General features: G+C 45.6%; 1 protein-coding gene across 4 annotated transcripts in view; it reads right to left on the bottom strand.

The window, feature by feature from the left end:
• Positions 1 to 16,145, bottom strand: part of LOC115145754 (phospholipid-transporting ATPase ABCA1-like) — a 40,666-nt gene that overhangs the window by 3,325 nt on the left and 21,196 nt on the right. Inside the window, exons 12-45 of one of the 4 annotated variants that reach the window (XM_029687248.2) lie at positions 15,038 to 15,232; positions 14,061 to 14,269; positions 13,686 to 13,862; positions 13,076 to 13,298; positions 12,743 to 12,964; positions 12,315 to 12,519; positions 11,985 to 12,092; positions 11,669 to 11,843; positions 11,147 to 11,278; positions 10,790 to 10,929; positions 10,518 to 10,655; positions 9,898 to 10,169; positions 9,521 to 9,593; positions 9,162 to 9,364; positions 8,952 to 9,009; positions 8,716 to 8,832; positions 8,264 to 8,412; positions 7,865 to 7,989; positions 7,441 to 7,527; positions 7,086 to 7,275; positions 6,776 to 6,870; positions 6,629 to 6,661; positions 6,382 to 6,487; positions 5,984 to 6,058; positions 5,224 to 5,393; positions 4,589 to 4,766; positions 3,708 to 3,823; positions 2,789 to 2,933; positions 2,378 to 2,501; positions 2,080 to 2,209; positions 1,719 to 1,902; positions 1,347 to 1,453; positions 938 to 1,079; positions 274 to 408 (exon numbers count right to left, since the gene is read on the bottom strand). In XM_029687248.2, coding sequence (XP_029543108.1) covers positions 274 to 408; positions 938 to 1,079; positions 1,347 to 1,453; positions 1,719 to 1,902; positions 2,080 to 2,209; positions 2,378 to 2,501; positions 2,789 to 2,933; positions 3,708 to 3,823; positions 4,589 to 4,766; positions 5,224 to 5,393; positions 5,984 to 6,058; positions 6,382 to 6,487; positions 6,629 to 6,661; positions 6,776 to 6,870; positions 7,086 to 7,275; positions 7,441 to 7,527; positions 7,865 to 7,989; positions 8,264 to 8,412; positions 8,716 to 8,832; positions 8,952 to 9,009; positions 9,162 to 9,364; positions 9,521 to 9,593; positions 9,898 to 10,169; positions 10,518 to 10,655; positions 10,790 to 10,929; positions 11,147 to 11,278; positions 11,669 to 11,843; positions 11,985 to 12,092; positions 12,315 to 12,519; positions 12,743 to 12,964; positions 13,076 to 13,298; positions 13,686 to 13,862; positions 14,061 to 14,269; positions 15,038 to 15,232 — 4,938 coding nt within the window. The remainder of the gene's footprint in view (positions 1 to 273; positions 409 to 937; positions 1,080 to 1,346; positions 1,454 to 1,718; positions 1,903 to 2,079; positions 2,210 to 2,377; positions 2,502 to 2,788; positions 2,934 to 3,707; positions 3,824 to 4,588; positions 4,767 to 5,223; positions 5,394 to 5,983; positions 6,059 to 6,381; positions 6,488 to 6,628; positions 6,662 to 6,775; positions 6,871 to 7,085; positions 7,276 to 7,440; positions 7,528 to 7,864; positions 7,990 to 8,263; positions 8,413 to 8,715; positions 8,833 to 8,951; positions 9,010 to 9,161; positions 9,365 to 9,520; positions 9,594 to 9,897; positions 10,170 to 10,517; positions 10,656 to 10,789; positions 10,930 to 11,146; positions 11,279 to 11,668; positions 11,844 to 11,984; positions 12,093 to 12,314; positions 12,520 to 12,742; positions 12,965 to 13,075; positions 13,299 to 13,685; positions 13,863 to 14,060; positions 14,270 to 15,037; positions 15,233 to 16,145) is intronic. The other 3 variants (XM_029687250.2, XM_029687251.2, XM_029687252.2) reach the window with 3 other exon arrangements.

Below are 16,145 nucleotides of genomic sequence, written 5' to 3'. Positions count from 1 at the left end.
GACTAGGCCCAGGAACAAGTTGGTGTAGGAAACAACATCCTCTAGCGCCTGGTCTATTGTTGACATCCTCAATGGAGAGACTGGTTTGACCATGATGTGATCAGGAAAAACTCTGGGTCCTAAATACTGTAATAGGTATTGAACATGAATGAAAGGTTGATCCCGTTCACACACGTCGATATACTGTAATGTAGCATGACTGAATAACATAACGTTTGGGTATAAGAACAAATGATTAGTTAGATAAAAGGCTCATGAAGTAGGCCTACTCACCAGGAAGACCACTGGTGGACCACCGATCAGTGCCATGGCCGTGGAGAGTTTCCTCATGTTCCCTCCACTGTAGCTCCCTGCTGCCTTGTCCACATACTTGATCAGGCCTAGTTTACGGATGCCCCACTCTGCCACCTGGACCAGAGAGAGAGAGAGAGAGAGGTGCCAAAGACATGATTAGACAAACAAGATAATCAAGATCACATGCTATAGCCCACCCGGGCTGGGGTCAATTCCATCTCACTTCAGTCAATTCAGTCAATTCAGGAAGTAAACCGAAACAACCTGTCCTTAAAACAACAACCCGTCTTTAAAACAATTTAATTTTTCCTTTATTTTACTAGGCAAGTCAGTTAAGAACAAATTCTTATTTTCAATGACGGCCTAGGAACAGTGGGCTAACTTCCTGTTCAGGGGCAGAACGACAGATTTGTACCATGTCAGCTCGGGGATTTGAACTTGCAACCTTTCGGTTACTAGTCCAACGCTCTAACCACTAGGCTACCCTGCCGCCCAATGACTTGCCCTTAAAAATGGACCAACAAAAAGGCAGAGACAAGGTCTCCAAATAAGGAGCATGACATAGTTACCTGTCCTTTAATTAACAGGGCACAACAAAAAAAAAATTGTCTGTCAAGAGGATAACACACGGACACACACTCACCTCACACACTTCCTTCTCGGGAACCCCCCTCAGAATGGCGTAGAACTCCAGGTGCTCCCTGCCAGTCAGCAAGTCGTTGATAGCATCAAACTGAGGGCAGTAGCCCATGTTCTGGTGCACCTCGTTGATCTCTGTCAACACACTGACAGACCACACAGAGAACGCACACTGTCAGTCACAACAGCACACACCTCCAAAACAATTTGAGACCCTGTTCACAGTACATATTTCAAGGCCGGTGTAAGGCTATTTCAAGACTATCGCCATATACAGCAGTTATGGAATCTTCAGTGTGAACGAGTTCTTAGAGGCTGTAATCAATCATGCATTTAACCTTTAAGATATACTGTATAAATCCCGGAATAACAATTTGTTCAGCTTGTTTAATGATATTTACTATCCCTCTCACCTCTTTCCCGCCAGGTAAGCTTCACCACTCGTGACTATGGAGTCTCCAGTCAGCATCTTGAAGGTGCTCGTCTTTCCCGCTCCGTTGACTCCAAGAAGACCAAAACACTGGAGAGAGAGAGAGGAGAGAAGAGTTTCACTGGACTGAACCATCAACAGGATATGAAAGGGGAGAATCTATGGGTAGGGCCAGAAACTTCTCCTGACCATCTGACCTGACCGGTAAAGCTGGTCTATTGTAGACTAATGATCAGGTGAGGTCATGTGGCCAGGAAAACTAATCTAATGGAGGCTAATGAGCAGGCGAGGTCAAGTGACCAGGAAAAACTCCCGTCCCTATCTATGCTGTACAGTGGTAGCAGAGCCAGCTCACCTCTCCTGGAGGAATTCCGACACAAAGACGATCCACTGCTGGTTTCTGTTTTCTATTGTACACCTTGGTCAGCTGCTTGAGTTCCAGAATGTCAGACTGTCCCCCTCCTCCCAGAATCCTTTGCCTCTCTCTGGCCACGTCTTCATCCTCTTCACCAATAGGTTTCTGGTCGGTGCTCATAGATCTGAAACAACCAAATAGATCAAGGAGAATATTTACAGCAGGTCATTATGAACACAAAATGTTTTACTGACTTGACTATTTTGATATGTATTCATTTTTAAATAGAAAGTGGATAAAGGACACAACAAAAGAGTCTAATCTGATGAATCTGTCCAATGAAATGTCAGGCCACGCCTACCTGGCCTTGATACAGAAGCGGTATTGGATGAGCACGGTGATAGTGAAGAAGACCACACCCTGCACAGCCATGGCGAACAGGTTCTTGCCCACCATGTCCCACGCCAGAGGGGAACGGAACCGGTTCTCACCTAGAACCAATGCAAGGAACAGATGATTGTCAAGAAATAGAAGCACAGCACTGGCAAATTTACAATTATTTTTTAGTGAACATGAAATCACAAACTTCATTCGTTGACATTACTTTTTTTTGTCCTAAAGTAATAACGAGCTATGACCTATGACCTGAGCCTGCTTACCAAACCTCTCCAGAGCGTCGGCCATGGCCTGGTTCTTCACCATGTCGATGAGGCCTCGACCCAGACAGAAGTGAGGGAAGATCAGGAACACATTCTTCAGGATGTCGTTGATCCCTCCGATCTCCTGTTGTCACATAGTAGAACAACACAATCAATCAGTCAAACTATTTACATTTATTTATAAAGTCCCAATTGAATTCAATTCACTTTAAAATGTTGTAATTAAATAAGGGCTGAATTATAACAGGATGTCACACTGATAAAAAGCATTTCTTCAGGGATCTTTCATTTCTGCAGTATTGGTCCACCTAATGACTTTCACAAGTTCTATGAAGTCTCATTAAGCCCTATTAATTCACTATGAAGTCTAACGAAGCCCTACGAAGTCCTACGAAGTCGTGTTCTACGCACGTTGCTGCCGAAGAGCTCGAGGACGAAGGTGGAGACGCTGCCGTTGATGCCGATGAGGATGTTGACGGAGGTGAGCACCACGTAGGCCGTGCTGGGGATCTTAAAGAAGAAGGACGCCGGGTACATCAGGGGCGTGATGGACCACCTAGGGACAGACATCAAAAAGGAAGTTAGAACATGTGCGTGTACAACTCCCAGTCTTATATAGACGTAGCCTTGCATCGCTGGGACATATGGTGTGTGTGTGAGCGAGGTAGTTTGTGTGCGACATATTGTGTGCGCCAAAGGCAGTGTGTGTGTGTGTGTGTGTGTGTGTGTGTGCACGTTGTGGCGTACAGCAGGTCCGCCACCAGGGGGAGACTTGTTGAGGCCTGGTGACAGACGGAGTATAAGTCACGAGGAGAGCGCTCTATCTGCTGGACGTGCCAGGTCTCGACGGTCTCTCCGGACAGGACTAATTGGGGCTGATTGGGGAGTTGGTGAGTAATCAAGGGCTGATTGCTCACCAGTTGTACAAGTCCCATAAAGCTGCCAGGAGGGCAGCGCACAGGGAGAGTGGGGGAAGGAAGGATTCCCGCATGGTTGGGGCCGGTTGCAGAGGTAACAGGAGTGAGGTCTCTTTTCTCTCTTTTTTTTACCCCACAGGATACAGCCAAACCCGGAGCCCAGAAGATGGTATCCCGGAGAGGGTCTCATGGGGGAGACCTATTCTTTTATTTTGAACTATTATTTAAATAAATAAACACCTTTGAAACTGAGCTAATCTTACTCTGTCCGTGTCTGATCTGTGTAAACGTTTAGACCCAAAACCCCCTGGTCTGCCACAACGTGTTTTCTCTCTATTTTGTGTGTGTGTGTGTGGTGTGTGTGTGTGTGTGTGTGTGTGTGTGTCTGTGTGCGTGCGTGCATGTCCCCTCACCCATAGAACAGCAGCAGCAGGGCCAGTACAGGCAGGTTGGTGGAGGAGACATAGGCGTCTTGTTGGAAACAGATGAAGATGATAATGACCAGAGTAGCAGGGACGATGTAGTTACACTGGAACATACAAGAAGAGGCCGGGACATTCAGGACTTTCTCATACAGTCACGTACCATTTCAAGGTGAAGAACCGGCTGCGTACAGTCCAGATACAGAGCTATTCCAATGAGTTGACTTCAAACAACAGAAAATGTTGTGTTTGTGACATTTCCATGGTGTCTCAAGGCATTTGTATTTTTGTAAAATTCTAATATACAGTTAGTGAAAGTCTACATGTCACTTGTACGGTCTTCACATTATGCTGCCTTCAAATGACATCTAAAAAGGTGTGTGTGTTCACTGGTCACTGTAAGACTAATATATATGGTATACTGTATATTCACACTGACCTCTCTACACTCTTAGAAAAAAAGGTTCTCCGGCTGTCCCCATAGGAGAAGCCTTTTTGGTTCCAGGTAGAAGCCTTTTTGGTTCTAGGTCAGTGGAGGCTGCTGAGGGGAAGACGGCTCATAATAATGTCTGGAATGGAGTGAATGGAATGGTATCAAACACATGGAAACAACGTGTTTGATACCATTCCATTAACTCCCTTCCAGCCATTATTATGATCCGTCCTCCACACAGCAGACTCCACTATTCTAGGTAGAAACATTTTCGGTTCCATGTACAACCCTCTGTGGAAAGGGTTCTACATGGAACCCAAAAAAGGTTCTACATGGAACCAAAAAGGGTTCTTCAAATGGTTTTCCTATGGGGACAGCCGAAGAACCCCTAAAGGTTCTAAAAACCTTTAAGAGTGCAGGATGAGATGAGAAGCCTTACCATGTCCCAGATGAAGTTGGACAGCCAATAGAGGAAGGGCTGCACTCCACTGATGAACTGCATGTGTTTGGCCTTGTTGACTCTCTCCTGAATGAGGAAGACTACGAAGCTGGCCGGGACGAAAGACATGGCGAAGATCACGCAGATGGACACCAGCACGTCCACAGAGGTGGTCATCCTGGAAGGGAGCACGCAGAGGGAAAAAAGATGCTTCTGAGTCCTACATAGACCAAGTTAGAAAGCATTATGCCTGGATGCTTTAAGTAAAGTGTTGCCATGCTTCTTTTTTAAAATAAGAAATAAATAGTAGGTTGGTACTTATATTTGTCCTATTTCATACACATGTCCTATTTCATACACATGTACAAGTGTGTATTAGATGAATGTGTGATTTGAAAATGTTTTTGTTTTTTTGCGTATCCCAACTCCCTCTGATTCACCCCCCATTATGCAATTGGGATTACGTGCCTTGCTCAACAGATGTTTCACCTCGTCGGCTCGGGGATTCGAACCAGCGACCTTTCAATTACTATAAGGAGGTGCATTGTAATACTGTACATTTCTTCCAATCCATGTCATTGATAGATGAGAAAATTATTTCATGGAAGAATTTGAGTTGTCGGCTAGGTACTTACAGTGCGACCTGGGACAGTTGCTCCTTGGTGAGGTTGAGTGGGTGGTTGAAGGCCTGGATGCCATACTTGCTGGGGTCCTGGCCCGCGGGCAGGCTGGCACGCAGGATTCCGTTGTTCATCACATTCAGGAAAGAACCGATGCTGTGCCACCCCTTGTTGTTGAACCAGATCTGGATGGGGTCAAAGGTTTACAGGACAGAGGTTAGGAGGGAGGAGCTATTAAAACAGAGGAAGAATGAAGTGTGTTTGTAAGGTCTTAAAACGGCGGAAGCAATAAATGCGAAAACTGACTAAGCACACACCTAAAGGCCTCAACTTCCGGTTCTTGGTAGAATAACGGAAGTGATGATGAGTGACTTTAGGTTCTAGAACAAAAGGTCTTTGGTCTGAATATAATCAACACCGTTCAAGTTCCCTGAAAAACAATGTGAGCTTTTCCCCTTTGTTCCCCAAGTCTCATTTCCTAGTCATGGCATTTCCGTCGGTCTGAACCTGCTTATTAAGGTCAAAGTGCTGTCGTAGATATTTTAAAACCCTTTCTGCTGTGTAAGCATGGAAATCTACTGTGTTGGGTCTGAAACAATGTTCCTACAGTACAAGGGGCACGACGCTCAACTTGTGATTAAATGAATCACTGTGCAATCAAAATTGTGCAACAAAAGTGGAATGAGGTAAAAAAAAAAAGTGTATTGTGACATTTACTGTCCCAAACGTACATTTATGCGAGTGTGGAAAATGTGCACCAAAGCAGTAAACTAACCTTGACGTTGTTCTTAGTGTCCAGTCCCTGGATAAAACTGGATAAGCTAGCGAGGAAACGGTCAGCAGCAGTCCCCTATACAGAGAAAGACCACAAACCCCAGTTTAGCACGCAAGCTAAACCCTAACAACATTAAATGCCAACATTTAAACAAATAGCAAGCATTGGTAATCATTGAAATATAATTGTTAGAAGGGACAAAGCCCCGCAGACCATGATCATTTGAGTGGAACACTCATGAGTACACCCAATATGGCCTCCGGTCCCTGCATAACAGAACCTGGACTTCCATTCTAGTCATTCTATTTCTATGTTGTTAATGCTGTTTCAGTACATTACAGTGGCATTGTTCCAGGGTAAGTATATGGGATATTAAGTATGTAAATGGTAAGGCTTACTCTTTCCAGATGGAAGCGTCGTCTGATCTCAGAGATGGCCTGATCAACATCATCACCTGGTGGGAGGAGCTGAGTGTTCCTAGCACCCAATGAGAATCCGCCATATCTGCATAAATAAATATACATTTGCATATTATTGAATAACGTGGTACAGAACATTCTCAGACCACTACTGATGCCTATGGCGCGTTCTAAAGACCTACAGTGTATTTAGCATTGAGAGATTGACACCTGCCAGTTTGTTTACCTGAATTCATTGACCGAGATTTTGTTCTTCAAACTGTGAAAAGACAACATGTACAGAATTAAAATAAATGTTCCACCTCCTTTCAATTATATAAAATGGAGCATAAAAATATAAACATTTTAAATAAAATAAAACAATAAATTATACCTTTTCCCGATAATCTGAGCATAGGTTTTGACCAGGTAATCTGAGATATTTCTGCCAGTCAGATTTTGCAGCGTACCTTGGTCACTGATTTTCACCTGAAGAGAAAGAAAGAACGAGGTTAAACTTTTGTGGATACTACATTATCTGCATTTCTCTCTGTGTGTGTGTGTGTGTGTGTGTGTGTGTGTGTGTGTGTGTGTGTGTGTGTGTGTGTGTGTGTGTGTGTGTGTGTGTGTGTGTGTGTCTGTGTGTGTATGTGTGTGTGTATGTGTGTGTGTGTGTGTGTGTGTGCACGCTCATGGGTGTGTACCTGTGGAGGAGGAAGACCACCAGCTCCCGCTGGGCATTCAGGTAGCATCTTCTTGCGTCCTTCACAGCTGCACTCACAGAGAGGAGAGGGGTTTTCCATACTCCAGTTGCCATTCATAAAGATGTCCCTCACACTCTCCGGTACCTCAGGAACAACCCACTCATCATCCAACGTGTTGCAAGGAGCATGGCTGTTAAGCGAGAGAGCCCGAGATAGATAGACAGAGCGAGGGAGTTATAATCATTCTTCAAAGCAACTAAGTACTTAACCGTCAACTCTTTTACAACCAGTGAATATCTGATCCTGTAGTTTAAGCCTCATTCTATTTGGTTAGTAGGGGGGGAGTCAGACTTACGGTGAGTTACAGCGTGAACCAAAGCCATCGTAGTTTGTCAGGGCACCCAACAGCTTGTTCGTGTCTGCATCCTCAGGGGCGTCGTTGCTGCGAGGAGATAATATCGTACCATCGTCAAGGAAACGGACGCGGCACTACTTCTGTTTATATAACATCTTGTGTAACAACCACAGTATTCTACTCACATTCATGCTTCTCAAAAGCTACATTTACTTCATGAAAGGTTTGAGGTTAGTGTCGTTATCATTCCTCTATGTAGGAAACACTATACAGAACATGGACCTTTGATTTCCAGGCTTTCTGGCCCCGGTTCAAGTAACTGAGTGAACACGAGAAGCATCTACAAATTCAAAGACGTATGAATACGAATAAAACATTTGTCTGCCACTAATATCGCTCCGTGGAGTTATAGCGTTGGTCGTACCTGATGAAGGTGAACTGTTCTTCATACATGCCAGGCTCCAGCTCCAGGCTGGGGTACTTTCCAAACGGAGGGACGATGAGACTGAAGACGAGGGCGATGCACACAAACACAGCAGGAAGCACGATCTGAAACCAACACAGGACAAGGCTCCGTTTACAACCGGAACAAATATTTGAAGTTGAAGATTAAGATCTACTTCCCCGCCAAACAAAGGTTCCAAGATCAACACGGCAATTACCCACAATGCCAGTAAAAATTAGGCGTAAACTTGCACAGTACAATAGATGCAGAAAGGTACAAATGTACCTGCTGCGCCATCGCTAGATCATGTAATGATGATGAATTACAATGTAACACTTAACAACTTTGATCAACTTTTAATTTTAAAGTCCAGTTTACCTGAGCGAAGAAGCCTTTCCTGGACCGCCGGGCATACAGGAAGCGTTTCCATATCAACGCTACAAACTGCTGTCGAATCAGACGCCAGCCTTTGACCTGGTACGAGCCTTTACCATCCGAGCCTCCCAGCCAGTCCGTCTCACGAGATTCTGGGGCAGGAAGAGGAGAAACAGAATGAGCCTCACGTGTTCGAGGGTTTCCACTACTTACCACAAGCACAGTCAAAAAAAAATTAGGCATAAGACTTGTTTGTGTGATTAGGGTTAGGTTTAAATTCACATTTTAAGAAGAGAAATTTGTAGAAATAGTCAGGGTTTTTGACTTTGTGGCTGTGGTAACTAGTGACCACAGTGTTCAAGGGCAAAATGCACAAATATGATGCTTTAAAGAGTGCATCATTCCAGTGGAACGTGAGAGAAGAGAAGTGATGGTTCATGGGTAATAAATGGTACCTGGGTCACCTTCTGAATCGTTGAAGTCGAAAGCGTCGTCCTCGTTGAAGGGTTTCAGACAGCTCTGGTGGTCTCCGAATGCATGTCTGCGGTGCCTTCGAGCCGGGATGGTGCCATCTGAATGAAAGACAACATAGAGGAGGTTGAGTCACGGGATAATAATGAGCAATGGAACATGAATAAATTAAGTATTTGCTATAAAGGGGTTTCAATGGGGTAGTATGATAATGTCTCACCAGAGTTGGGAAGTTCAGCAACATCCACTCCACTGTCTTCTGCTACTTTCAGGAAAATCTACAAAAAAAATGGAATACATGAAAAAAAATAAAAGAACCAAAGTCAACATACATTCATCAAAATAATCAACTGCCACAATAACTCACTTATAAGAATATAAATATCTGAAAAAAAGAATCAAATCCAACTGCTTGGTTTATTTGTCGTACCTCTTCCAGGGTGGTGTCTGAGATGCCGTAGCTGGAGATGCCGAGGTCAGAGAGGCGGTCGTCGATCTCGTGGAAGAGCTCCACGAAGGCTCCACCTTTGGCCGCCTTGTAGGGCAGAACGTAGGTGAGTTCATGGCCCAGGTCCTCAACCAGCCTGGCAGCGGGGACGTGCTTGAAGATCACATTGGAGATCATGGTTACGTCTACGGGGGAGAGGAGGATAAGGATCAAAAGGATTATCGTCAGCATCATTATCGTCACCATCCTTATATTGTTCTTCAAAAAGGTAGTCCCAAAGGGTTTAATTCACCCCTCTTATAGGGACGAAGGGGTGCTCACAAGGCATTTGTCTGACTTACCAATAGTGGTGGCTTCACTCTCAGGTTCACTTCCCAGTCCAGCGTCAGAGCTGCTCTCGGAAACACTGTCCTCCTGCAGAGAGAAGAGCAACACACGTTTGTCTAACAGACTAAATCTCTTTAGCAAAAGATACCGGTTAAGGCCCAAAAGGTGCATTTATATATTGGTCTGGCACAGGGCGATTAACTTGGTTATTATGTGAATAAAAGATCAGAGCACAGTCTAGCTGTGAGTAGATGTCCATTTCTGCCATTTCTCACAACTGTGATGTCTTTCAATCTACCTTTAAAAGTGAGCAACGCAAGATTATGTGTGTCGGGAGGTGTCGGGATCTGTTTTTTTTTCGTCCCTTCATCCCGGATGCATTTCAATCTACCTTTAGGACTGTGAGGGCCTGGGGTTGCGGCTGAGGGAGGCCCACCTTCTTGCTGTAGGAGACAGAGCTGCTGCTGGAGGAGTTCCGACAGGAGCTGAGGGTCAGGTCGAAGTCTCTCTTCACCAGGGTCAGGTAGTAGCCCGTCCCCAGCTGGGTCTTCAGGAACAGGGAGGAGCCCACGCAGCACAGCTTGCCGTGGGAGATGATGGCGATGCGGTCGCCCAAGATGTCCGCCTCGTCCATGTGGTGAGTTGAGAGGATGATGGTGCGGCCTGAGGGGGAGCGAGAGTGAGAGGCGGTGAGGGAGAAAGGGGGAGGGAGAGAGGGGGAGCGAGAGCGAGAGGTGGTGAGGGAGAGAGGGGGAGGGAGAGAGGGGGAGCGAGAGCAAGAGGCGGTGAGGGAGAGAGGGGGAAGGGAGAGAGAGAGAGAGAGAGAGAGAGAGGGAGGGTGTTAGAACCAAGAGGAGGACATTAGATTGGATATAAAGCTAGCCGTTAGCCTATTTACACAATCATTTGCCTGGTTTCCATTATGCAAACAATTTCAGAGCAATTGTTTGCATAATGGCAGTCTCACTCCTCCAGCACAGGAGAAATAAAATTATATGTAGAGTTCGTTACCGGCACGATACTTCAGAAGCAGGTCCCAAATTCCCCGGCGTGCGTAGGGGTCGACTCCAGCAGTGGGTTCATCCAGGATCACAACCTTTGACCCTCCAACGAATGCCAACGCCACTGACAGTTTCCTCTGCATGCCCCCTGAGACAAAAACAAACGCCAAGGTCAACTCGAGAAATCATTAAGGGTCCAAATGTAAATTATTCTCAGCAATACTACTATTTTTAACAACAGCTGATATAGTCATTATATCGACAGGAAGGAGAGCCACTTACCGGACAACGTGTTGCTACGACACTTGCGTTTGTGAGGCAGGCCGATGTCGTTGACGATCTGCTCCATCTCAGCCTTCACCTTCTCCTCAGACAGACCCTTCAGACGGGCATAGAACCAGATGTGCTCCTCCACCGTCAGCCTGGGACAGAGGAGGAGGAGGAGGAGGAGGAGGAGGAGGAAGAAAGAAACAGATACAGCCAGTCATAAACAAACAGCTACAATCGTATTATGCGAATTAACTTGAAAACTTAAGTTAGAACTACAAGTCATTTTGTTTTACTTGAACTAGTAAAGTACTAAAACGGGCAACCCCTGTGAGTATGTATTACAGTCCTAGTACAGTAGTGATGACTTACATGCTGAAGAGAACGTTGTGCTGCGGGCAGACGCCCAGGTTCTGTCGGATGGCGCTGAGCTCCGAGCGGATGTCCTTGCCCAGGATGTAGGCGGTGCCAGAGGTGGGCGGGAACAGACCCGTCAGGATGGACCTATCAGAGCCAGGGAGAACGCACAACCAAACCTGTCAATTAACACAGTTTAACTCAACACAGTTTAGTTTCACACATTTCCTATGTACTCATATTGCATCGGACTGCTGTATTTTCAACGTGTCAAAATGTTTTCATTGTGTCTGTCCCGACGCTAATAACGATCCAAACAAAAGATTGCCCTTACAATCAAATTCAATTAAGTTGCTTAACATTTCTAGATTGATAAAAGGTGTATAAACCCCATAAGCTGTCCTGCTACAGCTATGTGACGGGAGGTGTCGGGATCGAAGCATATGATTGGTCTAGTTATGTAAGGGATCGAGGGGATTGGATGCGGGTTTTAATGAAACGCCCCTCGAGATTAAGGTCTTTGATTCTAGGCCTTACATGGTGGTGGTCTTGCCGGCTCCGTTGTGCCCCAGGAAAGAGGTGATCTGCCCTTCGTAGAAACCCAGGGTCAACCCGTCTACAGCCAACTTGTTGCCATGGCTATACACCTTCACTAGGTTCTTGATGTAAACACCAGGCTCGATGTGAGACGGCTCCTCTTCGATGCACACAGCTGAGGGCGAAACAAGGCTAAATTTGCATCTGAAATATCTCAAATCAAAATCACCCAATAATTATTTATTATTATATATATTTTTTTAAATGTTAAATCCATCAATAGAGCGGAAAGCCGTTTTCTTTTTTAAAAATCTACCTTCCGCGTTTCCTTCCTTTCTTTCTTGTATGTTCTTCCCTTGTTTCTCTCCACACCAGTAGGACTTGGTGAAGGGGAAGTACCAGGGTCTGGGGATCCCATACTGGCCTAAAGGGGAATACCAGGCATCATACATGATGAGTACAAATACACACTCCTTTAGGTACAATATAATATGACGTTTCATAATGTGACATTTATTGTCTGGTCTAATTTATTTGCCTAATACCGTTGGTAGACATAAGATAATGTGTGTAGCTATGCTTGGGAACACATTCAAAAACAATACAGGTTCATCAAATGACATGACTTCCTCTGGCTGCTGCTCACCAGGGAAGACAGCCTCGATGTACCAGGTCATGACCCCGTAGAGGAAGGAGTCAAACAGCATGAGACAGATGGAGGTGGTGAGGGAGTAGCTGTCCTCCTCCAAGGGGCTAGACAACAGGTTGGACCACTGGATACCCACTCCCTGCTCCTCAAACAGGGCAAAGTACTCACAGCCGAACCCAAACGCCACCGGGGACAACAGGCTCTGGAGAAAGATGGGAGAATATAATACAAGTTTTTAAAAAAGAGGACTATGTTCATGACAAAGAACAAACAAAAAAGTGAAAAAAATAGATTCGAACAGTCTTCAGGTCTCGGGCAAGGTAGCTCGTCATCACGTGAGAGCGTTTCACAAACCCACTTCCATCGCAATCCCCATTACAACATTACCACGACAGCAAAAGAGTGTATTAGCGATCTGAACTCACCACAATGACTTTAGCCCCGAAGCCCACGTAGTCCTGCCAGGCCACACAGAGGACGTAGGGCAGGTAGAGGGTGAAGTAGATGATTCCCCCGCAGGCCGCCGCCAGGTTGGCACGGGAGAAGATGGTACTGATGAGGAAGCACTGCATGATGGTTACCACAGCAAAGGAAGCCAGGAACAGGAAGACCACGCAAGGGTCGCTGTAGGGAAGCAGGTTCCCCATCTGATTGGACGGGAGGAGACGGATGAGATTATGAAACAGGGTGAATTGGGTGTGTACGTGATTGCGTAAGGATTCTGTGCGTTCTGTGTGTGTGTCTGCTTCCACACACACCTTGAGAATGACCACCAGCAGCGAGGCGGAGATGAGCAGGGGGATGAGGCTGCTGATGAACCAGCTGAGCCACAGGATGCCGTTGTCCAATCCCATGATCCTCATGGTCTCTTTGAGCCGCGCCTCCTTCTCATAGACCACGCCCTTGATGATGAGGGCCACAGAGTACATCCAGGCCAGGGTCATGAAGAGAGGCATGGAGCGACTCATCACCCGCAGGAACCTGGAGAGGAGGGAGCACGGAGGAATCAGGAAATCATGAAAATGATTAAAGATACACCGTACTTTTGCAGGCAGTGTTAACAACTAATCGGAGCTTGTTGCCCCTGTTCTGCCGTCCTATGCTCTGCTGTCTTATCTTGTGCTCTGCTCTGCTCTGCTCTGCTATGCTCTGCTGTGCTATGCTCTGCTGTGCTCTGCTGTCTTATCTTGTGCTCTGCTCTGCTATGCTGTGAAATGCTCTGCTGTGCTCTGCTGTCTTATCTTGTGCTCTGCTCTGCTATGCTGTGCTACGGCATGATTATATATTGTGTTATACACCTACACACTATAATATTTCATCCTGGCGAAACAAAACAGTGTCTCTCCAAGTCTCCACAGCGCTACTTACATGTCGTCCACGTAGCAGGGGTAAGGCATCTGTTGGATGTAGACTCCAGTCTTCTCTTGACTGCCCGTCACCGCCCTGATGATGCCCTGTTCAATAACGTCCTGCAGGTAGGAGAAACCGCCCCAGATGTAGCGCAGGTCCTCAAAGGGGTCCGCCCGGGGACCAGGGTCCCAGTAACTACAGAGAGACCAGGGTAGAAAGTTAGGAAGACATGTTCATCTACTCTATATTCAGGATTGGCGTCGAATACATTATTACAACATACTGGACTCTTGGTAACCGGCGGCCCCACGGGCCAAATACAACCTGCGAGCCAATTTGATTTGGCCAGCCAGAGTTGTCGTAGGAACATTTTTGTTACTTCATGTATCTTACCCGTCCTTGATCTTGTTGGTGCGCTCCACGTTGTCGATGTCCATGCGGATCTTGTAGTTGACGTTACCCGGCAGGTCAGAACTGTTGCTACGGGCGATGTCCGGAAACACTATCCCAGCCCAGAACTTCTGGTTGTCTAGGAGACCCATGGATTTGTTGACCAGTCTTTCCTCATTGGCCACTGGCTCTAGTTTATCCAGGTTCACACACTGCGGAGGGATACAAGAAGGGTTGTCAGGCTAATAACTACTCGCTTGACTTCAAATGACTTGTACAAATAAATTACAATTTTGAATTGGTTTCTCATTTTGACAAATGCACACTGAAACACTTATTTAAATGGCCATTGGCAAGGTAGAAATGTGTTAAAGTGATACGCTGCACTAATACCGCAAAACGCATAAGCCAGCATGACTGTTGAAGGTCTTGGCCTCCAGCATTTCAAGACTCCCATACTTTGAAAGGACCAGCGTCACCCAGCCAAGGCCTATTTGGACCCCCAAAAACTATTTTCAGCCAGTATGTGTCAACTAGAATTTTCTGGAATGGAAAATCATTAGCTTGTCTAATTGCGTTTAACCCTGGCATGGGCAACAACAGTTACCCTTTCATTGAAGCCAATAAAATCGATCAGCATTTAGCTACAGAAAGCAGGGTTACGTAAGACACTGACAAACTGTCCCAAAGTCTAAACTGTGTTAAATTGATTCGATGTACAAAGGCATGGTAACTGTGATGTTCCCAGGGAACCTGAAGGCTTAGAATGACCGAGCGATCTATTGGGGGAGCTCAGCGTTAACAGAAACCAACCAGGTGCTTATTTATCATCTCATGTCCCTTTACCTTGAACTGAGCCGACAGAATTAGATGGGAGTGTAGACTATAGAACGTTGGCCAATTCCACCTACGGTACGCAATTGTCTTATTCGTGTCATCCAAGTGTACAGCGGCCTTTGAGAAGGGCTCAACACACGCACCTCCATAAAGCGGGAGATGGTCTTGATAGCGTCGTCGGTCTCGCCGAACACCTCTCTCCAGGTGTAGGCCGAGCCGGCGGGGCGTTTGTCCTCCGCAGCCTTGGTCAGGAAGCGGGACACGTCCTCCACCTTCCACTCTGTGCCAGCCAGACGGTCGTTGAAGAAGCGGGCACTGGCGTTGTTCTGAAGCAGCGTCTAAACAGGAAGGAGGTAACAGGTAGATATAGATTCCGATAGAGATGCCGTATTGGTTGCCTATAATTATTTGTGTAGTGTGGAGCTCTCTCATAAGCATTTCCACCAGTTACATTTTTTTAAAGACTAATAATATATATATATATATATATATATATATATATATATGGAAATACAAAAAGAGAATAAGACAAAGACAATGTATGGTCTAAACTGTACATTTCGACCGTTTTTTGTTCCCTTCATATCCTTCATCCATCCTATCCATTAGCCTGTATCTATTATCAGAGGTCTCCTATCAATACCACTCCCACCACAAAGTACTATGTAATGATAAGTCAATTTCAAGCCGTTGTGGTTAATGGCCACATTAGCTGGAAGCCACTAAAAATCCCACAAGATGAATTGCTATGGAGAAAACGCCTCTGTGAGTTCATTTTTGTCATATATTTTTCATATATTTTTCGACCACTGTGAGGCACTATGGGACCGGTGATATACATTGCTGGCAGGCAATTCTAATAGCATGAGGAGGAGCCATGTTAGGTAGCTACCTCGGTAAGAAACGGAAAGATCCTGTCTCCTACAGTTACCTTAAATGAACATGAATCGAATCATGTAATATCGTCGTTGCTTGTCCCTTCCAACTGCATGTCTGATTCTCAAAACGATAAACCCACTGTGTGTACACCGAAAACACTGTCCCCTCTTTTCTAACCCCTTGCAACCAAAAAAAAATAGGAAAGTTCTGAAACTGCAGTAAAAGTGCAGTAACTGCAGTTGCTGTGGTATTTTGGACACAGCCATTGTAGAATATACTGCACTCTAACTGCAGTTACACTGCAAAATTACTGCAGTTTATTTTGGACGTAGTATTTGCAGCATACTGCAGTTATACGGCACTCTGACTGTA

Source organism: Oncorhynchus nerka, linkage group LG18 (genome assembly GCF_034236695.1).
Source record: "Oncorhynchus nerka isolate Pitt River linkage group LG18, Oner_Uvic_2.0, whole genome shotgun sequence".
NCBI classification, from domain to species: Eukaryota; Metazoa; Chordata; class Actinopteri; order Salmoniformes; family Salmonidae; genus Oncorhynchus; species Oncorhynchus nerka.
The sequence above is the reverse complement of the archived record's forward strand: the minus strand, read 5'-3'. Positions and strand labels throughout refer to the sequence as shown.